This window comes from Saccostrea echinata, unplaced genomic scaffold (genome assembly GCF_033153115.1).
Source record: "Saccostrea echinata isolate AGI-Se365-2 ecotype Australia unplaced genomic scaffold, CSIRO_AGI_Sech_v1 ptg000013l, whole genome shotgun sequence".
Taxonomy (NCBI): Eukaryota; Metazoa; Mollusca; class Bivalvia; order Ostreida; family Ostreidae; genus Saccostrea; species Saccostrea echinata.
Window position 1 is genome coordinate 6,122,647 of NW_026889762.1, and position 26,201 is coordinate 6,148,847.

At 33.7% G+C, this 26,201-nt stretch overlaps 1 protein-coding gene across 2 annotated transcripts in view; it reads left to right on the forward strand.

Annotated features, from left to right (window-relative positions):
- Nucleotides 1–25,236, forward strand: part of LOC133186392 (proline-rich transmembrane protein 1-like) — a 182,931-nt gene extending 157,695 nt beyond the window's left edge. Inside the window, exons 1-4 of one of the 2 annotated variants that reach the window (XM_061321648.1) lie at nucleotides 16,905–17,013; nucleotides 23,054–23,211; nucleotides 24,134–24,262; nucleotides 24,401–25,236. In XM_061321648.1, coding sequence (XP_061177632.1) covers nucleotides 16,986–17,013; nucleotides 23,054–23,211; nucleotides 24,134–24,262; nucleotides 24,401–24,559 — 474 coding nt within the window. In that variant the 5' untranslated portion in view covers nucleotides 16,905–16,985 and the 3' untranslated portion in view covers nucleotides 24,560–25,236. Of the gene's footprint in view, nucleotides 1–16,904; nucleotides 17,014–23,053; nucleotides 23,212–24,133; nucleotides 24,263–24,400 lie in introns of those variants that run through there. The other variant, XM_061321649.1, reaches the window with a different exon arrangement.
- Nucleotides 25,237–26,201: the final 965 nt, after the last annotated feature.

Here is a 26,201-nt window from a genome sequence, read left to right on the forward strand (position 1 = left end):
TATATATATATATAGATAGATATAGATATATATATATATATATTTCCAATTATCGGTCTGAAAACTGAACTACTTGAAACTTGTGAATTTAAAAAAATTTAAGAAGCTTTAAGTCATAAAATAATATTTTGGTAGATCTATCGTTAATTTTTCAACTTTACAAGAATACATAATTACAATGCACGTACAATGTTTGACACGCCGTGCCAATGCAATTTAAGAGAAGTGGTATCTGTTAAACTATTAAAGCATGGACTAATTGATATTAAAAATTTCATTTGCAATTATCGCGAAGTGTGGAAAGAATGGCTTGTCTCTTTTCATTCAAGTGTCCAGCGAGGCCTAGAAAATAATTGCTTGTGCAAGCCAAACAATGGGCCCTAATTTATAATATTAGAGTAAATTAACGGTTTAGCATTTGAAACTGAAAAACGGTATATAATTTGGAGGTTTATTTGATTTATAAATATATATATTTATCTTAATGACGACGACGATCTTAATGTGGCGCTAATATTTTAACTGTGGCGGAACTATGGGGCAAATTTTTTAACTGTGGCGCTAAGGAATTTAACTGTGGCGGAGCCGCCACGTTAAACGGCCCATGGAGAACCCTGCATGTATGGCAGAAATATAAGGCCTAAAATCTCTAAAGTTATGAATTAAAGGAAGCTTATATGCTTAAGAAATTCTGTGTTATCTTCCCCACTATACCCAGTACGACAAGGTTAAATTGGTCACAAACTTATAGTCCAAACAAGAATTTTATACGTTTTCTGCCAGTGACCTTGAACCTTCCAATATACTTTGGGTGAAGTAAATGATAAACTCGCTGGTCATAAGTATTCTCTGTACAAGGTATGAGCTTCCTGTAATTCTCCATTAAATAAAGAATTTTCCACTATTCTGTCGATGATATTGAACTATTAAAAATAACCTTTGGTTAAAACACTCGAGATACACACTTGGATCATCAGCAATTTATATTCCATGTATGGACTTCAAGTGATTTTCCATTACAAAACCAAAGTTATAGCTCAGGGAAGAAATTAATACTTTTCTGCCAGTAACCTTGAACATGCAGGAATGCCTTTGTACAAGTTCATAAAACACGTGGGTCATAAGCCATCCCTGTACTAAGTATGAGCTTCGAGTGATTCTCCATTGCAAAGTTATAAATCGGAGAACAATTTTATACATTTTTTGCCAGTGACCTTGAATTTGCCGGCATGACTGTGTCAAGGGCATGGCACACTTTCGGGACATAATCAACCTCTGTACCTAGTATGAGCTTCCAGTGTGTTTTTCCATAACGAAGTTACATGTATAAGGACGGACGGACGGACAGACGGTCAAGGTAATTCCTAGATACCTCCCCCCCCCCAAAAAAAACAACCTCGTTCCCTTGGAATAAGGAAATTTGTTGCAATGTACAATAACATAGAAGGTTGAACAAAAAGTAAAACTTTAACCTTTGATGCCGACACTGACACCGACGCGGAAGGTATTACATAAGCTCCCCCCAACTTCGTTGAGGTGAGCTAAAAAACTTTTATATATGAATGTGCGGGTGTACCGATGAACAGGGGATGCTTACTCCTCCTAGGCACCTAATCCCACCTCTGGAATTTCTGGGGGTACGTGTCCTAGCCCTCTTCACAGAGTTGCATTGTATATAGATTTTCTGAGATCGATCACTGTTCATTATCTTCACCTTTTCTATTTATAGGCGAAAGATGTGGCCCTTGTTGGTGATATGACAAAAGCACGAAGGCAAGCAAGAGAAGCACGCGGACTCACCATCATCTCTTTTGTGATCGGGATCGTCTGTATCATAATATATGTGGTATTTCGAGTGACGTTCATTTTACTCTCGAGAGTGACTTAATATTCAATCAATGAGCAATTTGTAACATCCAACTTTACTATAGAATTGCTACGTACATTAAGGGAATCTCTAAATCTGTACATACCCTGGACATTCAAAATGTCTTGTTTCAAAGCACTCTGTTTGGATTACTTTTATCATCTTATTTTACATGTTCTGTTTTGGGTACTTTAATGACAGAATTTTAAAAAAGATACGTTGAATTTCTATCTGTACGAACTGAGTAAATTCTGAATATATATATATATATATATATATATATAGAGAGAGAGAGAGAGAGAGAGAGAGAGAGAGAGAGAGAGAGAGAGAGAGAGAGAGAGAGTCCATTTTGAAATAGAAATTTATGTATATTATCTCCTAATAACGATATTTCTTTTTTCGCTATAAAGAGAAAAGATCATGTTGAAATAAGTATTAAAAGAAAAGGAAGATAATTGTTATACTTACATCCACCGAGTATTTCATGCAAACCACTTTCATTAATCATTCCATTTACACAACCCAAGTAAGAATCGGTGTTTCACCCTTAAGAGAGATTAATTAAGCAGTGGGTTCTTCCATCAATGAAACATATATTGACGCACAAATCAAGAGTACAATATTTTTTCTTTCTTAACCCCACTTTATATGATTTTTTTTTTTTTTTTTTTTTTTTTTTTTTTTTTTTTTACAAATATGAATATTTGAAATAAATCTTGTTCAAACGGGATTAACGGTTGCAAACATTGCAGAAGATTAACAAACTTGTAGCATTTTATTATTGAAATAACGACAAAAGATATCATAAGAATTAAGAAAAATGGATTGTAATGATAAAGTTGAATATAACAAACAGTGCTCGATCAAAAAAAAAAATCTAACAATAATACTGATCTATGAACAGGGCATAACACATTAAAAACTCCGGAGGTGGGATCAGGTACCTGGTGGATGTAAGCATCCCCTGTAAACTAGTCACATCCGCCGTGAGCCCTATGTATTGATCAGGTCAGCAAAATATTCTGAAGTTAATTTTAATATAAAAATGGCCTAACAATTGGTATGAAACGCCAAAATACGACCCAAGGATAGGTAATACTTGCTTGCAAGGTTGTTATAAAGACCATAGAACTATGGGAATGATGTCTTTAAACGAGGTTGCTGAAATCCCTGTAAAAGCATCTTATCTTACAATAGTCTGTCTCGGTTTAAATATTGATCGTGCTCTTGGGTATCGAATAAGCTGAGAGACATAAAGACATTACGCAAGTGATTAGGGAATATCACTACATGTACATAAATAAGGAAAACTGACGATGGAAAAGCTGAAGATACCTCGTTTGCCATACAAATTAGTCTTCAGTTGGCCCTTATCCTCTATAGACAGTAAGACATTTAAATATGAAACAGATGTGGCAGACTCCATGGTGTCTTTTATTTTGAGTTCACTGGGATATACAAAGTTGAAATATGAAAAGAAACAACTATAATTGTTAATTGATAAAAAAAAAAAGTTGATATATCTGAATGTCGAGTTGAAGACTACAGCAAGTGCTCAGGTCTTCTCATGTAGAAGTCTTTTTTTTTTTTTAAAATAAAGTCTGCTTCATAATAATATAACAACTGGTCAACAAGTAAGGAAGCACAATATACCTATTGGAATTCCAAGGGTTTGTTGGAAGACCTAGCCTCTAAAGACTACAAAATGTTGTCAATGGGGAACTCCAGTATCCTTTTAATATCAACCTCAGAGTACTTGTGTGTAGAATCAGAGTGCCTTTTTTTACAAATTAATTTTATTGAGTTCCATTTTTATTGTAGAGGCAGTTGCCTATGATATCAAAAAGCCTTCGTTTTAATTTAACGTGGGGAATGGTTGTATAAAGTGCTTCATATTTAACCTAACGTCTGTCATGATCTTCGACAGAATTCATAATAGATATAAAGTTCTGTCACCAATGAAAAGATCGGAGCTCACTGTATTTAGGACCTCTTAAGATAATTGCTTTTCGGTCGTCATTTTAACCTAAATTATCATCATCGCTAATGATGTGTCCAGCAGGATTGTAGTTGAAAGAAGAAGAGCAAGAACACTAAAGAAGATTTTGTTTTGAATTTTAAATATTTAGGCACTGTAAGGTTTGTTTATAATTAAAAAGCTGTTTTGTTAAGTAGCTCATCAATTTTTTTTCTTTCTGACGTATATTAATAAGCTCACAGAACAACATATTTAATTTTGTAATAAGTCAGTAAAAGTCACAAAGTTAATATACGTTAACTCATTTTTTCTAAGACATGAAAAATTAGGGAAGACCACTAATGGTATTAGAAGAACCATAAATAAAATAAATTACAACAAGTAATTGAATTAAAATCAAATCTATTGATATACAAAATAATTTTCAATATCCTTGGTATCAGATTTCTTTTTTAATACGAGTTACAATGTATATTTCCTGTTACCTAGGTCTCAAAAAACATTGGTAAGACACCGCGTATATCATCATATTCCTGTTATTCATCATTGGCAACTGATAATGAACACAGCTAAAGAGCAAACTATTTATCAATATTATTTTATGAACATACAATGAGATTGGTATTAATCAGTCTGCAAAAGTAACCATTTTCATAACAGATATATTGACGTATCGCAATAAATTGGATTGATAAGCGTGAATACATTAATAATCAAAAACTTTTTTTCTCATACATATATCCGTTATTTACGAATTATTTTCAATGCATACGTTTTCCTTGTCAAGCTGTCATCTCTAAATTTAAAAGTGTTTGCAAAACTTTTTTAAAGGTAGTGACAGACAAAGCTTAAGTGCAAAAACTATACGAAACCGGAAGTAATTTTTTTCAATATACGTCACATATCGGGAGGGAAGGACCCTTAAATCGCTAAGATGGACGGAGAAAACAACACCCTACTCTTTTTATAGTATTTTGCATGATACGAAGCGGTAATATAGGAAGCCATTTTGATTTAATACCTAAAATAAAATATTAATTCTAGCTTTCCCTACGTAGAGGCAGGGTTAGCACATCGTTCAGATCGTAGTTATACGTAGAAGCTACTAAGCCGCTAAGGTCTTGAATGCACTCCAGATAACTTTGCGAATACTCAATACCAAATTTCGTCACGTGCCGTTTAAGGTAAAGCGATCCATATGCTTCGCCAACTGAGCTATTCGGCAATATTGTTTGAACACGTTTCTATTATCAGACATTTGTTGATTAACAATCATCTGTACCTATATTTATGTGTAAGCCATGCTATAAATTTTGTTCTTTAAATCTTTGTAAGTTTGAATTCTTTTTTGTTAACAGGGAAATACAATCTAGAAATCCTACAGAAAATAAGCAAATACTCGGCTAAATATTGGCATCACCTGATGAAAGTTTTAATAATACTTTTCCGAAGTTATCTCCTATCAGAGAGATATTACCGGTCACGGTAGCTTACTGGTAGGGCGCTTGCTTCGTGATCGGGAGGCCCGGATTCGATTCGCGTTCGCCGCGACGCGTCAAACCTAAGACGTTAACACAGGTAGTGACTGTTCCTTCGCCAAGTGCCCGGCACTAGAAGTGAAAGTCACGGGTCTTTCGGATGAGACCTTGAAAAACCGAGGTCACGTGCCACGGTAGGCGTTGGCACGATACAGAACCTTCACTGCTCAATGGCCCTGAGTGCCGAGTATAGGTCTTAATTTGAAGCCCTTCACCGGTATATGATGACGTCCCTATATGAGTGAAAAATTCTCGAAAGGGACGTAAAACAGCATACAATTAATCAGTCAATCAGAGGGACATTAGACCGTAATGCTAACTGAAATACCACAGAAGATTCTGTTATAATTGAGACTTAATGTTTAACTTCCTTTTTTTTGGTCGAAATATAGGTAATTTTCCCTTTTTGTTCGCCCATCGTCTGTGTGAAGTAGTAAGGGTGAAAAATAATTATTTTCTTGTTTTATAGTGTTAAATTAATCGTTTTGACATTAAAATTCGGTTACAAGAAAGTAAAATAATGTAAGATATGAAAGTAACATAAGCTACCAAAAAGGCCTTGTGTTAAATGCAGTCCCTTTTCTCCAACGTTGAACAAAAAAGGAAACAAAAATATTTGACTACTTTTAGAATTCAAGAAAAGTAATAAATGTTCAAACAGCTAAATTCAAGCTTAGCTTATAAAACATTTTGATAAATTAACTATCAACGGTTTTGTCTGAGTGATGCTCTCAGATTCAACTGCATATCAATTTATAGTTACTGTAGAAGAAACTTCAAACACTGTTACCGGAAGAGGCGAAAAGAATGTATATCACGTGATATTTGCATTTATGTACATTTAGGCTGGGAAAGGTAAATTGAGTTCACGCCAGGAAAACATCAACAGTTCATTATAATAGGGAAGGTTGATTGAATTTTTGCGTGTTTTAGACATTTCATTCGAGGGAAGTTTATTTCCCCCATTTACTGAGTAAAGATTTATAGAATACATGCAATGATCAAACAAATAGGTAGAAAAAACTCATTAGCACTAATGTTCTTAAGGGTTTTCAAATGTGGGGTGGGCCTAAAAGTCAAGAGAAAGTAAATGTAAACGATATACCTATCTTATAATAAAGGCAATATATCTTTCAATTGATCTTCTTTTAATAAAAGTGGTATTACATAATGGTACATGTATCAAGTTCTAAAAAAGGCTGGGAGCCAATACACATTTTTTCACATTTTCTATTCAAAATTTACGATGTGCTCCGATCCTGTAAATTCAAAATTCAGCACATCAAACAAGTTTCGATGATTAAGTTCATTGCAAAATTTATTATTAAAGAGCTAGGTTTACTCTATCCATGAAATGGCCGTGTCATATGCTAACATCTTCCCAAGTCAAGGGTTTCTGATCTACTCCGCTCCACATAGACCATTGACCGAATAGACTGACTTTTACGGGGTTAAAATTGCGCTCTTTGATTGGCCTCATTAGATTTTGCATGAGCAAATCGAAAAAAATATTTTATCTTACCTGAAACTAAATCTTAAACAGAAAAACACACCAGTTTTAATCCCAACGAAAACGTAAACCAAGTTAAAGGATTGTCTCAGCTATGGAGCTAAAGTTATGGTGAATTTATTACCGACTTTCAATGTTGTTTCGTATTCTCTTTAAATAGCTTACTCTGATTGGTCAATAGCAGAGGTAAAAATGTGTAACCTCATTAGATGGCGCGATAGTAAACCCCGTCAAAGTCAGTCTATTCGGTCAAGGGTTTATGTGGAGCGGAGTGGATCGGAAACCCTTGACTTGGGAAGATGATATATTAACTGACCAAACCCCAATGTCCCATTTCAAACATTAATATAAGTAGAGACTTAGTGCTTTCATTTCCTATAAAAAAGTTTCCTCTGAGAGTCTAAATATTGAAAAACAAGCTTTGTGAATTTGCAATGTTAAGAAAATAGGTGTATTTGAGTACCTTCAGCAAAGAATCTAAAATATTCACCCCTTGATTACAGCTAACAGCAGGTATAGAGGTAATCGAGCATTAATGAAAGTACATGTGTAATCACAAATCAAACAGTTCTCTTGCATGAGAGATGGGCATTTAAAATTGCCGATATGATTGACAGAATTTTATAGAAGTTGACAAACTGTTTCTTTCTTCGCTGATAAAAGAAGATACATGTATATAACATAAAATGAAAATGTTAAAAGTGACCTACTATAGGTACTTTTAAAAGAATGTCTGAAATGAAAACTTTAAGCATGTATAACATGTAGAGGAGTATAAGAATCTATCTCCGATTAGTCTAGAATACAAATTCATATACCTGAAAGTTAGATAAAGTGAAAAGAAGCAAGGTGTCTGTTTCACAGGTACTTGTGGACAGGACCCCACCCCCCCCACCCCTCCAATAAGCCCCACAGGTCAAAAAATATTTTTATGTATTTTTTTCATAAATTATTCTTCTAGTACACATTTACAATGTATTCCATAAGAAAAATCCAAAAAATAACGCAGAATTAACGTTTTACTAAAAAATCATACCCGCGGTATTATAAAATAGAGAAGGTAAGTCACTTCCATTTGTTTACACTGGACCCCTCTTGGATATCAGGCCCGAAATATCATTTACCTAATACATGTCACCGAAATGTGTCATGATATCTTGTTTCGGTAGATATTTTTGTCTTTAATCGTGCTATTTAATTGCCCAGGCATCCCATAATAATCCGAGTATTCATCGTCAAACGTGAAAAATGCTACAAGATTTGGAAATGTCAGAGTAGAAATTACGGAAGTGATGCAAAAACGACACCTAGCGTGTAACTCTCGAGTTCCGAGTGTTATAGAACTAAAGGAAAAGTCAGAGGTCTACGAAAAAGTTCGGGAAAATTTTGATAAAGAAGTCGAAATTGATTCATTAGAATTAAATTCTGCTTAAGATTTTCGAGATGAGCGAGGGTAGTCGTCAATATTCCCTTTAAAGGATGTTATCATTGATACCAAGTAGCGGTTTAAAAATCGCTTAAACATTATAAACTTGACATGTAAACCCCCCCCCCCCCACTCCACCTCGGCCGCCTTCCCCATCTGCGTGGACATGGAATTTTCATTAAATTGTGTCTGCGGAAAGGTGGATATCCGTTAAATTAATGTGGTAGTAAATATAATATTTAGAATGATAAACTAGTTTTAAAAATAAGTAAAGACAGAAATGTGATTATTTAAAACTGTACAAAAAAATCTCTTTGTTTCCCATTTGTTATGAATTCGCTACATGTATTTAATCAATATTGATTAATTTGGGGACGGGGGCTGTGCAACGTCATTACAAGTTACAGTTTTGGAGAAAAACAAATTGACCGGTTGATGAATGGTTGTACAACCCATGCAATATTTAAACGTCAATTGCTACGTAATACAAGTTGCAATTATCTAACTATGACTGTTAGAAAAGGCGTACCTAAAGAACTTTTTAAAAGTCTTTATTTTATAGAAGTTAAGCTTCCGTTTGTTCAATTAAAATAATAGCAGCTTGATATATATGTAATCAAGGCCAGAAATAAACTCAGCAGTGCGACGCGAAAGTAAAGAAGAGCATGAAAATTATTTTTTAAACAAAAAAGGGGTTCTGATTTTCATTCTTAAGAATTAATTTCGAAAAGACTCACATTTAAATTCCTTGGCAAATGATAATCATCGCATAAGAATATTAAAAAAATACACATAATTATTAAGCTTAGTATTATCGGAATTAATTGCAAACATGTCCATGTAGAAGGGGAAGGGGGGTTACATATCTTGTATGTTGTAAATAAATGTTTAAGCGATTTTTAAACCGCTACTTGGTATCAATGATAACATCCTTTAAAGGGAATATTGACGACTACCCTCGCTCATCTCGAAAATCTTAAGCAGAATTTAATTCTAATGAATCAATTTCGACTTCTTTATCAAAATTTTCCCGAACTTTTTCGTAGACCTCTGACTTTTCCTTTAGTTCTATAACACTCGGAACTCGAGAGTTACACGCTAGGTGTCGTTTTTGCATCACTTCCGTAATTTCTACTCTGACATTTCCAAATCTTGTAGCATTTTTCACGTTTGACGATGAATACTCGGATTATTATGGGATGCCTGGGCAATTAAATAGCACGATTAAAGACAAAAATATCTACCGAAACAAGATATCATGACACATTTCGGTGACATGTATTAGGTAAATGATATTTCGGGCCTGATATCCAAGAGGGGTCCAGTGTAAACAAATGGAAGTGACTTACCTTCTCTATTTTATAATACCGCGGGTATGATTTTTTAGTAAAACGTTAATTCTGCGTTATTTTTTGGATTTTTCTTATGGAATACATTGTAAATGTGTACTAGAAGAATAATTTATGAAAAAAATACATAAAAATATTTTTTGACCTGTGGGGCATATTGGAGGGGGGGGGGGGTGGGGTCCTGTCCACAAGTACCTGTGGTCTGTTTTAGATCTCGCAGCACGATCAGTCCCAATATTCATGAGGTGAGATAACCAATGAATATGTGTTCTAAATGTACTAAATTGACCACTTTTTATAAGTGTTTTCTATAACTCTATAGGAAAAACTCCTACATAAACAAATACATGGGTGCAGACATTTTGGACACCCAAAGTTGTGCAGAGAAGAAAATGCTACCTGGCACGTGATTGGTCATTAAGAGAAAAGACTAGTTATGTATTTGACAAGTGAAATAAAGGTGATAAAAATCTCATATCAAGACTTAGGCTCCTTTGAGATATGTAGGAGTTACAGGTAAAAGTTTGAAGGGAGGGATGCACTTTGGTTAGAGATTTTCATTTGGTGCTGAATGCACCTAGTTGTAAACAAATGGAATTTGAAAGTAAAAGTGCCGCGGCACGGTATATTTTTTCTGGCATGTTTTGTTTTACAAGATCTCGAACTTTCACGGCAAGAAAGTCATTTGCCCAAAATTCAATATATGTATCAGTGACAGGGGCTCAACTTTGTATGGAAGTCTATGGGAAAACATTTGGTGGTGTTTGTCCACAAAAATGAACAGGGAACGTGTTTTAAATGAAACAACGAAGATCAAGACCCCATCCTTAAGAGGAAACAATTTGGCCAATTACAGTAAGTTAACCGACATGCCAAACATCGGGTGAAAGTACAATATCTCCTTCTCCACACCCCTAACTCAAGAAATACAAGTTTATACATGTACATGGACTTAAGGGTCGATATACACAATCATGTAGAATGATTAAAAACACCAGTGATAATTTGCTGTTTATTCCCCAAACAATAATTAAGGTAAAAGTCTGATAACTGTTTTTCGTTGCTTTTCAAGAAATTAGTGCTCGACTGTGCCCCCTCCAAATATTAACCGAAATTGCCCCCTAAATCCTCTAAGTCCTCAACATGGCAATTCTGGAACGACCTGGCATAATTAGCAGTCTATTTTGATTTTGCCTCTTTGACAGAACAGGCTGAAGCAGATCGAAGTTTACATGTGGCAGGATTACCAGAGTATATCCCCTTAACAAGCTAGTAAGGTACATTCTGTAATGGTAATACATGTACCTCTTAATTAACATCGATACTAAAGCACATGTATATGAAGTTCCTCTGACTGTTAACCGAGGCACAATTAATTCTCCGTATGACCCTTGATATAGCTAACGACATTTGGAATTACAAACGTCAAATACAAATTCCATGGCCTTGGGGATCTATACCATTGACTATAATCTAGACCTCTTATAATGTTGAAGCTTTGATTGATATCATTTTGTGGAAAACTTGTACATGTTGTATTGAAAGGAACCAAGTTTTCATGAAATTTATTGTCTTGAAAAATAATAAATCTTGCTGCAATTTTGTTAGAGAAAAAATGAAAGATTGTGAACATGCTTCCAAGCGCATTCTTTGTAAGATTTTTAGTTAAGGTAAATAAAATCCCTTAATGTTCTTTAAGGCCATTTTAAAAAATCCGTATATAGTTTTTTGTACGATTCACAAACAGAGCCCTCGTAAGCATGGTAGGAGAATAGAACAATAATGAGAAATCATTAAGAATGGGGCGGATTCACGATTTTTGAAAATAAGGGGCGGAAAAGTATTGACGTAAGCAACCCCCTCTTCCCCACTTCCCCTTCTTCCATCAATGAAAAAAAGCGTATTTTCTTAGAAACATCAGAGAACAAAATTATAAAAAAGAAAAAAAAATATAGTAAAAATATCTTAATATGCCTGAATCTTGGCTTTTAGTATAAGGGTGGATTAAAGTTAACGCAGTGTTAACACATGGTTAAATGCTAACAAACTTTTGAAAAGCACTTTTCCATGTGGTCAAATTTAACGCACAAGTTAACACCGGTCCATGTTAGGGTTAACAACCTTTTGAAAAACTGGTCCCATGTATGTAATACGATCAATTAGGTAAAATACAGGGAAAATATAAAACCTTTGTGTTTCATTGCGGGGGGGGGGGGGGGGGGGGAGTAATGTTTGATTTTATTTTAGCATCCCTAGGATCGGGTTACATTTTATGTATGTGTACTTATATGATATGATGACCGTCAAGCGAAAACCACCCTTATGTGCATTGTGACGTTATCGAGAAAACGAGCGGTAAAGTTGATGTCATAAATGTTTGCCGTATTTTGCAAATAAATGCAGTGTGAAGACGCATCATTAATTAATATATTTCTTTATAAAGTAAATGCCTAGACTAGACAACATAATGAGTAGTCTTAAGTGTAATTATTAAAGCCTACTGTTTAGTATTAAAAAAAATAATTTTTTTAACAATTTATAGCAAACTGAAGGTGAAAATCTTTCGAAGTAGCGAATGCACGATCTTCGACCTTGTTTTCATTTTCAAGGAGCATTTTCTTTTTACTTAGAACTAAAACACAAATATGGGGAGAAATCGCACATTATCTTGAGGCAATAACAAAAAGAATATAGATCTACTCTTATTCAACATGATTTTTTGTCACTATTAATTAATATTTCTATATTTATAATAAAAATCACAGAAACCCTAATCAAAGGGTAAAGCCAAGGTGTTGGATTTTATACAAAGGTATGGAAGTTTATTTGCATACTAAACAGCATTATGTACCAAAAATCAATAACAAGCTTGAAGGAACTGGAAAGGGGGGGGGGGTTCACAGGAATATGATTTATCAGTATATAATTTAATTTGGGAAACAAAGCTATAAATTTACGGTTGTGCACCCTCGGTACAATTTGGCCGGTTTATACTATAACAAATGAAAAAGTTCGTTTTGTTTTGCTTTATGCTATTGCTTGTCAAGAATCCCCGTTCTGTACTGTTTTGCTTGCCAAGAATCCTCCCCCCCCCCCAAAAAAAAAAAAAAAATTAAAAAAAATTGCTTCCTACGTGCCTGAAATAATCTACATGGATGTTAACAGAAGGGAAGTAACCTGCATTATAATTATTTATTGCTACCTGGCAACAGGAAGCGTTCAGTATTCACCACTTCCTCCAAAGATTTTTCGGTATCTGTGTATATTTTATTTGCATGTTTATCGATATTTAGAGGGGAAAGTATAAACTGTTGATTGTTCATTCTATAAAATAGTTGTTAAAAAAGAGTTTAAAACAAATTGATATTTTAAAATTTTTAATCTGTTCATACTCTGAAAGGAATAATACTGCAACATTATGAATCCTTCGATCAGTTAATTAAAGACAAACACAACCTACATGTTTTGGGAAAAGATGAGAAATTATCATGAAAATGAAATCATTTAGATCTAAATTCTGTTATATCCTAAATGGAGATAATACTAGTAATACATGGTTTAAGGTGGGTATAAGCAACTTTAAATTTGATGAGGTCATAGAAATAAAATTAATTAAATTGATTCAAATAAAACTTGAAACTGATGTAACATTTAGCATTTGGCGAATAACTATTTAAGCTATTTTAATGTGTCATTTAATCGACCAATCAAACCACAATTGTACAACTGTGTTAGAAACTTCTAGGAGTTAGCGTGCTGTCGGGTTATTTCCCTCCTTCTACCGTGCAACCACGGAAAAAAGAAGTTTATTCTAGTACGGTCTCGCTCAAGACGCTCAGCCAGCAGGAAATAGACATGCAGTGGGATTAACAACATTCAAGGCTCTTTGTACAACCCGCTGCACCATTTTCAACAGATTTATGACAGGTTCATTATGCACTGGACTCTTCTTAAGCGCTCTCAATTCCGCACCACGTACATGTACATGTATGCCAAGTTGACCTACTGTGTTTTGGAGTACATATTTGGCCATACATGGTACTTAGTACATGCAACGCTCTCTCTCTCTCTCTCTATCAAAAAAGGAATTGTTTTAATGCTGCATTTTTGCATTTTTCGTCTCATGCCACTCTCTATCTGCATAAAATCTGTTCAGAATTAATGTGCGAGGATCGTATGTTTTGGTCTTTTTTTCCGATGGTGTATTTCAGGGAAAACGTCTTAGATTCTAAAGGCGAAATCAGGTGTTATTTAAAAGTGTGCTTGTGACAATGCTTCAGATCTCATTTCTTTTTAATATAAAAATGTATGTCACGTCAGGAGGAGGGGTGCACGAAACGTGTGCTTAAAAGAAAAAACAGTACCCCTCCCTCATGACTGGTCTCTAAATTTTACGTTTTAAAAACTTTATTTTGTGCGGAAATCTTCATCCTGATAATTATTTTTTCATCAAAAATATGGACCCCAGCCACACTGTAAATTACGAATTCACTTCTGGTAATGCATTTTTATCTGCATAGCTGAAACAAATAGGCAAGTAGGTCAGGTATTAATTGTCTTAATTTTAGCAAAATTGTCGTCTACAATCAAGCAGGAAAAAACACATTCAATTTGTCAATTATTTTCAAATAATTAATTCTTTTCCTAAAACAGATATTTATTTATCATGAAGACTTGCTATCAGTTAAAAACTTTACTTCCTATGCAAGTCCTGTACTTTGATAAGAGGTGGTGGATGTTGGACTTCCTTTAATACGTAAGCTATATAGGCGGAGAGAAGTTGATTGATTTGTGAGCTTGCTTTCTACCACAAGGCGTGAGAAATGCACATTTTCAGCAGATAAGAAAGGGGGAACTTCCTTCCGTTTACTGGAAAACGAAGTTCAGTACCAAAAGTTTCACTTGGTAAAAATTATATTACAGCGATATGTATTATATGCATATAAATGCAGTGTCTCTTCAGCAAATCTTGTTCATCTGCTTCCGGTAAAATGTGTAGCTGCGGCTAGAGAGGATGATTTCCTTATAAAGCTCTTAGGGCCATTTGTGAGAGATTAATAGAAAGATGCAATCGAATCTGCTCCTCAAACTGCTCCAAAAAAAAGAATAAATTCTGGAACAAAATCATCATTTGAAAAAAACAAAAAAAAAAAAAAAACAACGAAAAACACCAGGACAGTCTGCACAGATGATACAAACAAACTTTTGTCAAAAAATTTGATAATAACAACATGAATCGTGTTTATGTAAGTAAAATGAAAAAGTTTAACCGTATAGTTTTTAATATTTCATTCAAAGTTTCACAAAAATGAGATTTGAAGTGACAAAAAATTATATAGATTATGAAGTATGGTTGCTGAAAGGTACACTGTACAATTTTAAACAGAAGGTTTACAATTTCTTGATATTTTAGAAATTTATTATTTGCATCATTTACCATTGAAACAAGCCCAAAAATATATGCCAATCCAAACATCCATTTTTTGTTTGTATCATCTGTCCTTAAGGACAGAAAGTATTTTCGACGAACGGCTTGATTTAATTTATATGTGAAATAATATATTGATCTCTCTCTCTCTCTCTGGAAAATGGTGGGGCCTTTTGTTATCAGAATGCCCCTTATTAGCAGACCTAATTTTTGTATTCATATGAAGCCGAATTTATTCAGAATCGTACACATGAGAAACAGTAAACACTTTCTGTGGCCTTACACAATTAGATATATTTCGACAACGTATTATCAATTAGCAACATTTACTTTCATTCATATGTCGACTCGACATATCCTGATCATGAAATTGTTCAATTTTCGATCATAAAATAGAAATTAAAACTCTGAAACAAAAAAGCATACAAACCATCTGGGCATCAATCTGATCTGAACTGTGTAAGTTTTTTTTTTGGGGGGGGGGGGGTGAGGGGGTGCAAAAAAGTCTCTAGCATAAACCATATAAAGGCACAATAAACCCCCTCCCCCAAAAAGAAATATAAACTGAAAAATGATTACAAAAGAAGAAACAAAACATCTCGTGTCTCCTTTGTAAAAAAAAAAAAGGGGGGGGGGTAACAGAAACCTGATTTTTCTTCTAAAATGCTAAAATTATCGATCATAAAAAGGGACAATAACAAAGTTATTAAATAAAAATCACATATGTAATGTCATTTGTAGTCCGGGGTGATTTTTGTTGTGCAGTTTTTACAACACAACCATGGAAATGTGAAAACAAAATAAATGACGTTTTCCGATAAAACACCACGTCATGACATAGAGTATGTATTTTTTATTTTAAATTGTCACTTATTTCTAGCTTATAAACAATGACATGTTATATATCATTTGAAAGAGGAGAAATTTGTCTATCAGGATCGCTAAACAACTCGAAATGTCAAATTTTTGACTTAAGGGTGGTTTTTGCTTGACGTTCATCATATCCAGAAGGGGGTAGGTTGTTCCTGATATGTAATACATGTACTAGCTACTAGTTTGTACATGTAAAACAATCTGTTAAAATCCATTTATTATAGGATTGTCACGTTTATTACTTACTGTTGTACAATGACACATTTATAGGTGACAAATATCCGCACTTCATGCTTGAACGTTTTGTTTTCGTGAATAAGCTCATTAAAAAAATCTTTAGAACAATAAAGGTTCATTCGAATTTGTAAACAAACTAATGACTGTCTACTAAAATAAAGGCACATTTTTTTTATTTTGTGCTGAGGGTACGCACGCGTTCTTTACTCTTTTTTTTCTTTAAATTCAAAATTTATTGATGAAAGTGTACATGGACTATGTATTAATTGCATGCAATTGATTTTACTTTCTTGAAGTAAATTTCATAGACTGCTTTTTTTCACAACCGTTGCTTTCCCCTTTTATTTTCTGCCTCTATAGACTAGTATATGCAGATAATTTCACACATACTTACAGACACAATACATGTACCGTGGTTAAATTATTGAAACATTAACATGTCTTAAACAGTGTTAAAGGTCCAAATTAGAGAAAGATTTTAATGAGAATAAATTATCCCTGCTTAAATGAGTTCCTATGGGTTAATTCATGATCACCAAACCCAATTGACATCAAATATATTCATACGTAATATCGGTGAAAACGGAAAACCCACACCACTGCTATAAACATTTCGTAATGCGCTTGTCAAGTGTGTAAATTTCTGAGGCGTAAACACCTCTATAACGCGGGAGTGAACCATTCATTCGGAACAGTCGATCGAGAGTGTACGATATATAACATAAACACTAACGCCATCAATAATTGTACATCGCAAAGTATTTTAAATATATTGGAATATGTCTACTAACCAGGAAAAAACAGGACGTAAGTATAATATAGCTTATTGATATAAGATTTTTGGAGATTCTTTAAATTGCTTCTTTTTACCTCTAATCAGTCCACGATGCTCGAAGAACAAGATTCTTGATAACGATTGAAGATACACAGAGCTGCTCGCTTTTCTCTATGCGTATTTCAAGAATGCACGTAAATTTTGAAGGAAGGCAATAATATGAAATTCAAATAATTAAAACAGATCTGTAGAGAACTATTGTGTTTGTGAATACAATAATTTTATCGGTTGGTTCGCCTGAAGATGTTTTGATGCCATCGATCGGTTTCAGCGCCTGACCTAAGATTGACCCTTTTCTTTATTATTCAGGTTTTCCGCCCATTACACACGTGCATTATATGTCTGCTGCCCCAATAACAATGCTAAAAACAAAACAATGATTATTAAGAAGTGCTTCAGGCATTTCACAGGAAAATTTGAAGCAGTTAAGACGTCTCAAGGTGAATTAAAACGGGAAAATGAATTACTCTCTTTTTTTCAATGTGGAGAAGATAACAAACTGCTTTAAACACCGTACACCAATAATTACATGACTCTATCTAGCCATATTTAATCTGGAAAAGCTCAAGTGACGCACATCACACAGAATTTAAGTCGGTGTCGTTTTTCGTTTCCTAAAAAATAAAAAAAAGAAGGATCTACATAATTATGTCTTTGTATTGACTACAAACTTCGGTGAAAAATAAGATAAATATTTTTAGAAATTAATCTATATCAAAATAAATCTTTTTAAGACACATATTCAAAGAACATTTATCAGCTGTTGATATGAACATACAATATTCTGCTTGAGTTTGTTAACATAACATTGATTTAAAAAGTTTTTGAACTGCGCATTAAAATTACATGTAGTCATGCATAGAGCAGACAAGATTAGAAGAACGCCCAGAGACAGGCCGATAGAAATGGGCCCCATTTAAGTTAACACAGAGTAGATTATATCTGTTCGAAGCGGTTCGTACACATGTCACCCGATAACTGCATAACGAAATCAATTCAGTAAAAATGTCTTTGATTTTATTCTGTTCCAAATGTCTTGGTACATGATTGTAGGAATTCATTTTCCTGTTTTTTTAATTAATTGAATTTTTTCTATCAAAATGGGAACGGTTAAAAAGAATATATGATACAATTATCCAGCCTAAATGAAATTCGTTATATATCACAGGCGTTTGTTTCATACAGTACGCTAGTTTTCTACACAGGTACCTGTGGACAAGACCCCCCCCCCCCTCCCGATATTCAACCCCGGGCTTGTTAGACATTTTTTTCACAAATTATATTTATTGCACTTATTCATCATGTGTACTATAGGAAAAAAGCCGTGAATACCCCAAAATAATCGTTCCACACAAAAAATACCCCACTATACATTATAAGACTAATGTATAGTGTGGTATTTTTGTGTGGAACGATTGTTTTGGGGTTTTCACCATTTTTTCCTTTGGTACACGTGATGAATAAGTGCAATAAATATAATTTATGAAAAAAAATGTCCAACAAGCCCCGGGGTTGAATATTGGGGGGGGGGGGGAGGGGAGGGTCCTGTCCACAAGTACCTGTGGTTTTCTAGTGTACAATTGTATACTAGAAAACTAGCGTACTGTATGAAACAAACGCCTGTCAGGCTGTGTTATACATGTATATTACCTTTTTTGCGTAGTCGTGCGTGAATAGTATATCATTTTCTCCCGATGGAAAAAAAAAATCCTTGGGTGTTCCGAATCAGGCAGCACGTAGTCAGGGGGGAAAAATCAAGATCCTTTGAAAAACTTTGATAAAAAAAAAAAAAAAAAAAAAAAAAAAATTCTCTTAACACAAATATCCTATTTCGTGTAGGGGGGGGGGGCAAATTTTCTTCATAATACTTTATAATCCTGATTTTGACTTTTTCACAACCAAATTGTCTACATTCAGTACTACATGTATATAACCCTGATTTTGACTATGCAACAAAAAAAAGGAGGTGGGGAACTACACTCATAATGAACATTATATATAGTAAAAGCTTTTCTTTTTGGAAAAAATGAGGACGGGACCCCCCCCCCCCAACCTGATACTACGTGCCTGCGAAAACAGTTATATAAGTTCATAACTCGTCTTAGATTGTGTATAATTTACAATGTATAAGCATAAATTCTGGGAGAATGAAAAAAATAAGACTTGTTTGATAGGTATTATCGTGATAAACGTATGTTTTAGCAATATTTAACCCTGTACAATGTGTTTTTACAGAGATCTATAATTTTTTATGAGAACCTTATGTCCTTACGTTAAGTACCTTTGTCTCTTTCTAAGTACCATATCATATTTATGAGTTTATGATTGTTAATTTACAAAAGGTTTGCATTGTTTTTGCTTAAAATTATCAAGTGACTACATTGTAATTTATTTAGATCAATGACGGGTTCCGTTGTTTATATTCACCTGTTGATACGAATTCATATTTGTGATACTCGATACCTGACACCAGATACCCACACCTGTTGCATTATGTGCACAACATTCCAAATAAAAAAAAGAAAGAAAACCCATCATTCCCTTAGTATTTACATCCACTACAACATTTCCTTTCTTTAAAATTCATAAACTTCGGGCAGAAACTACTTGTATATGTCGCCGGATACACAGATACATGTATGTGAATATCGGACAATGTATGAGGTCTCAGTAGCAATTGGTTTGAGCGTGACATAGTACGCCAGAGAACGTGGGTTTGGGGTTTTTTTTTCATTACAAGGCAATGACAACTACATTATATTACCAGACACATCAAATTATCTTACATGCATGTATCAGGCATATTACAAACAATTCCAACAAATAAATATGTTTTTTTTTTAATTCTTGAATTTAGGAAATATATTTTTACAACAACGTACATTTAAACCTAGCTTAACTTTAAATTGGATGATTTATGTACATGCAGAGACGAGTAAACGAGTACTATGATAAGAATTCAATTGTATTAATACGTTTTTACTTTCGAATTATTATTAATTTTAAAGATTCCATTAATATCACCCATCATACCTGTATATTAAGCAATGCTAGTAATTGGCTAATGTTGAAGTCTTCAATTATAAATTTTGAAAAGTAAATCTGATAAATTAAATATGAGTACGACGCTTAAGTGATGATATAACTTTTAAGAGGGTGGAATACTACATTGTACGATACACTTAATTATTGCTCAGAATGGAGGAGTATGTCCGTCGATAGTAAGAAGGGATGTGAGTAATTTCATATTTTCCTTTTTGCATTGATTTATTAAATGTAATTGTTATTGAAATGGTTTGGGACATTTCAAAATTAGTGTTATAATTTCCAATCCTGTATGTAAAAGAAAAAACCTTAATTACCATTTTTCGTGTAAATATCCCACGCTTCACACTATCCTGCATATTTCTGTTTAAAAGTTTGGGAAATGATAAAATAATATATACTGAATTTAACCGCTAAATTGAGTACAAAAAAAAAAAAAAAACAAACAAAAAATCAATCAAACAACAAGCAAAGGAAAACGGATAATTGAAATGTAAGTAAAGACGAGCGCCACCCCCCCCCCCCAAAAAAAAAAAATTCTTTGAAAAATCAATGTTTAGAGTGTCCAAATTGGAGTGATTATCCATATTTTTCCTCCCAATTTCTCCTTTCTGTCCTTCCTCCCGTTTAAGCTTGATAAACTTCAAATGTTAATTTAATGAGGAAAATTATAACATACAATGTAGTATACAATGAGCATTTCATAAAAAAACAATACATTTTGATGATACTCATTAACTCACACATGTACATCCATTTCCCCTACATGTGTAAGAGTTACATGAGCTTTTTTAAAATACATAATATAAAAAAATGTGTAACAAAAAATGGCATAATTTTCATGATTATCGAAAATCAATTAGTAAACGCATTTGTAACTGATACAGACTGGTTTAGAGAGATATATACTAGTATTCTGCTTTGTTGACCGTCTTTCCTTATGTTTGTCGTGTTTATTTTTATTTGCTGGTGTTCTTTATTTGTTTTTGTTTTTGTTTTTTAAGACAGTTTACTTGTTAAATCAATAGAATATTGAAAAGATTTAATTTTAAAAATATTTCGTTCAATTAAACAATAAAATGCTAATATCTTTGATAGTATGGGGATTATCATTGCAGCTGTTGCAAAAAAAAAAAAAAAAAAAAAAAAAAATTAAAAAAAAAATAAAATAAAATAAAAAAAATAAAAAATGCAAAACACGCGTAGGCAGGATATGTAATTTTTTCTGCAATGGTGCAATCATTCAAACAAAGAAATGCATTTTATTATTTATTGTTTATATTAATGTCTGTATAAATTATCGTTTAAAGTAGCTTTAAGTATCATTGATACATGTGTCTACGTCACTGCAAGTTTCACTGATAGAAATCTATGCAGGTGGCTTGTAAAACGGTTCCAACTGGTGTCTACTGAATGATGAAAGAAATGGTTTTCATAAATATCTTCAGTGCATGGATGTATTTTTTTCAAAATGAAGTCTGTTGTGACAGATATCAATAATGTTCGCTATATATACTCATAGCTAAATGCAAATTTTAACCACCGAGAATAATGAATGACATATCAAGTGTCATAACATACATGTAGTACTTTAAGGGGAAATATAGAACTAAGATATTAAATAATCACAAGATAAATGCACAAAGATGAATGCACAAAATCGGAAATGGCAAAATCTTTACAAGGTCTAGTAAAGTGCGTTCCACATAGTCAATTAGGGTCAGATGAAAATCGCTTCAATTACAGTGAATAAATAAAAAATAAAGATTTTGCTCGAGCATACCGGTGTTTAACATGATATATGGCTGTATGTCTTGTACATGGATTCATTTTCTTTGAATTTCCCATTCGTGTTTGTCGATATTCAAAATAGTGCATGGCGCATTGGTTAGAGCGTTTGCTCTAGAGTCGAGGCGTTGTTCCTTACGTCGCAGGTTCAAATCCACTTTGCGATATGGAGACTGGTCCTTCGAATGAGAACGTATATAAATCAAGGTCCCGTGTTGCAGTTAGTGCTGGCACGAAAAAGATCACTCACGATCAAAGGCCGTAAGTGCCGAGTAAAGATCTAAATCTGCAGCCGTCCCCTGGTAAGTGGTGGCGTCTCGATGAGTGAGAAATTGACGAAGTGACGGTAAACAACCAAACAAACAAATGTCAGTGTGGTTTAAATTCAGGTTTAATTTATTCAAAATTGACCACTGTAGTAACGTTTCAACGTTTTATGGGCCCTGGAACAGCGGAACTCTTGATCTCGTCAGAATCTTTTGTTTTGCGTTCTCATCGGAAAACTGCGATTCCCTGCGAAATTAAGGCTTTGACAATATTCAAGTTTGCTTTAACTTATCTCTATGATACGATTTCCATTTGCAAAGATTCCCTTGAATCGTTTTGGAACAAGAATTCAATTAAACAGCTCTTATTCATTTCTGGATTTGCTTTTCATCAAGTCTATTATACAATGCTTCAGTACTTCACATGTATAAAATCATAATTTCCACGTCTTTTAGTGTGCTGAAAATTAATGTTTAAATTTCTGATCGTCATCACTTCCTCAAAAATTCCATCTTTAAATCAACGGACATAATTACATTATTAGAATTTCTCTGAAATGACCTTTCATATCAATATATGACTTGTGTTGACAGGACTAAATATTGTTTCCCGCAATTCACGAGGAGGAAGGGTCCCCTTAAAGTCCTGGAGGAAGTTAACATCTGCATATTAATCTCTACTTAAATGTTTGAACCCCTTTGTCAGGATTCGAACATTTATATCCTTAGATAAAAGTTTGACCCACTTTTGAGGTCACACCCCAGCCCATTAGGACCATGATCTGAACATAATTTGATTCTCTCTCTCTTTCTCAAATATCCATACTTTAGTTATCTTTCATTTTCTCGCATACTAGGATTTTTATGTTAATGATTTTATTTATAATAAATAATATTAATTTAATTTTCTAAGCACCACCATCATACAACCAAGCAGCATATCCCAATACTCAGCCTCAGCCTCAGTATGGATACGGGAACCAGTACAACCAGTATCCAGGAAGTCAATATCCGCCGCAAGGTGGCGTTCAGGGCCAGTATCCCGGTCAATTTCAGCAGCACAATGTTGTGGTAGGTTATCTTTTGGTCCGTCTGCCTGCCTGAGGTTTTGTTGCAAAAGGTACAGATTTAAACATTATATATCTAATAGTTGGGTTCACCTTAGTCACCCAGGTGAGCTATTATTGTCCAATTTTGTCCGACGTCGTGCCTCGTCCGTCGGTCGTGAACGTTAAATTAACGTTAAATTTCTACTTTTGGATGGTTTATCCAATGTTAACAGAAATTGTTGCAGTGTAGATTGCATTTTTGGGACGGGGAATAGAGCCATTCAATTTCACGGTCTCTGCCTACCTTGAGCCTGAGGGGTGTGGCTCTGACCATAAAAAATTAATGCAATGTTCAAAAATGTTTTTCTTTATTCATGGACATAAAGCAGGGAAACTGTTGGTATAATTCATGCAGGAAACTGTTTTATGTACGTTGATCATATATTGAAAATTCATATTAAATTAAATTAAAATACATGTAGATATCTTAGAAATTCTTGTATATTCCCCGTATATCAAGCAATGAGGCCTTTACCAAAATTTGTAAAATTCGTTACCTCTGCGTTAAGGGTTCAGGCCTGTGGCTTAATTGTTAACGTTAATACACCTGTAAATATTGAAACTACGAGTAAATTACAACTATATGAAAACATTATTCACTACCATCTAGCAGGTAGACAAGTTCCATCAATATATCATTGTAAAAAAGTTGAAACTAAAGGAGTTGTAAACTTTCACAAATAAAACAATGATAACGCAATTATGACTTTAAGAGCAGTTTGTTTAAATTTTTGTACCGAGCTCAATCCAAATTAGCTCCCCGTGCATTTACTTATTCTGTCTCCTATTCTTATAGAACTGAATGCGAAAAGACGGTAATCTAGATTACTGGGGAAAAACTGTGGAATGTAAACATAATTTTTTTGCCTTTATCTTCCCATTAGGTTGCACAGCCCGGGCCTACAATGGTCGTAGCCCAGCCCCCTCAACAAGACTGGATGGTACCCGCTATTCTCTCGTGTTTGTGCTGCTTCTGGCCAACGGGGATATTTGCCATCCTTGCCGCTAATAAGGTACATTTTTTGGTTATTAGGTGTTTTTGAGAGAGAGAGAGAGAGAGAGATTATTTATCTATATATAGAAGCAATGTTATCTGTAAACATATGTATATATCCATTTTTCATTCTCATACATTTCTTATTTCTTAACAGGCAAAAAATGCAGCTGCTGTTGGTGATGTAGCGGAAGCACAGGAACAGTCAGGACGCGCGCGCACACTTGTCATCGTTTCCGTTGTGATTGGAGTTATTGTCATTGCACTTTCCGTGATACTGCGAGTGGTTCTCTACTCTAGTTACTCACGTTACTGAAACAAAGACGTCGTAATCACATGACTTCATAGCGAGGGCTATGTAAATTGTGACATGTTTAATCCTGATTCTGGAATATTCATATACACGTATATCACCGTATATGTTTAAAGGTTAAAGTGAACAAAGTATGTACAATCAATTTGATATAATAAATCATGTTGTAAATTGTGTTGTTAGGTATACTTGTGGGTAACTGTCTGCTTTTTAATGCCAGAGAAAACTTGACATTTTTTAACAATATGCTCCTAGTTTGATACATGAAATGTCTTCTTTTTCTCATTATGTATTGTATATTACATGTTGCATGTTCTTCCCTTAGACAGATTTTCATGTATGTATATTTCTACATTTTATACAGTGAAAACATATGCTGATAAAGGCGAGAATATGGTATGCTTATGTATGCCATTACGAATTTAGCATATTGAAAATGTTAGATATTGTACATGTAAGTGTATTAGCTCAGTTAATTTTAGGAGAGTTTATTAATTTTGATAATACAGTTTTATTGAACTCATATTGTTGAATATTTGTACAAGTAAGCCGTAAAATGTTTTACAGCCAATAATTAGCTCTGTAAGTCTTATACTATATCCTAATACATGTAGCTAATACTTTTTTCTTGTTGATTTTCATTGTAAATTGATTTTTTAAAATTAAAAAATACAATTTAATGAGGATTTTTAGTACATTTTATATCGCCAGTATAGGCGTGCAATATCTGCATCTCTTCTGTAAGTGTTCAATATATGCAATTCTAAACATCCTATCATGAATTATGAGTTTCTTGAATATGAAGGGCTTCCTCAAGGCCGATACACACTATATTATTAGTAAATAATTAAAAAGAAGAAAAAAACCCACATATTTCATCAATCCGTGCCGTTAATATAAAACAATCCCATAATTATATATTTTGTTTAATCTGTGCAGCTTTGAAAGGTCATTTTAAGGCTAAGCTATAGTGCAATGAATCGTTGCAGAAATAACGCTGAAATACTGTATAATTATAAATAAGATTTTTTTTTTTTTTTTTCAGGTTCAAAATGCTTAAATCGTTAATCTTAGATTTGTATTGAAGTGGGATAAAGTACATTTTCTAATTAGGAATAACTTCCTGGAAAATGCTTAAGTTTTAGACACCTGTCGTATAATGTTTCGAATACTTATCAATATACTCATAGATTGACAAAAGACCACTTGAAAATGACAGAGTATTTTCTGTTGCCTTTTTTTAAATTTTAGATGAAAAAGTGTCCTTCTTAAAAGATAAATAAATTAGACACAGGGAAAAAATCTTATACTTATCAATGATAGGTACGAAAGAACACATTTGAAAGAGATAGGGTTTTCAAATTTTGACGTTTCATCGAAATAAGGTTAAGTTTCTTAAATTAAAAATAACTTCCTCTAGAACTTAAAAAGAAAAAAATTGAAAAACGCGTTGTTGATTTAAATTTAAGTAATGCAGACCAGGAAGAATTCGATCCTTTTGACACAGGGTACTTGAGAACTGGATTAGTTAGTCAAAACCTCATTGGACGAATCGTTAAGGACGTAATACTGCGCAGTAGAACGCAATTAAAGGGTAAATTATTGGGAAACCCCTATTTTTAATTTGTTTGTTTGTCAGTTATGC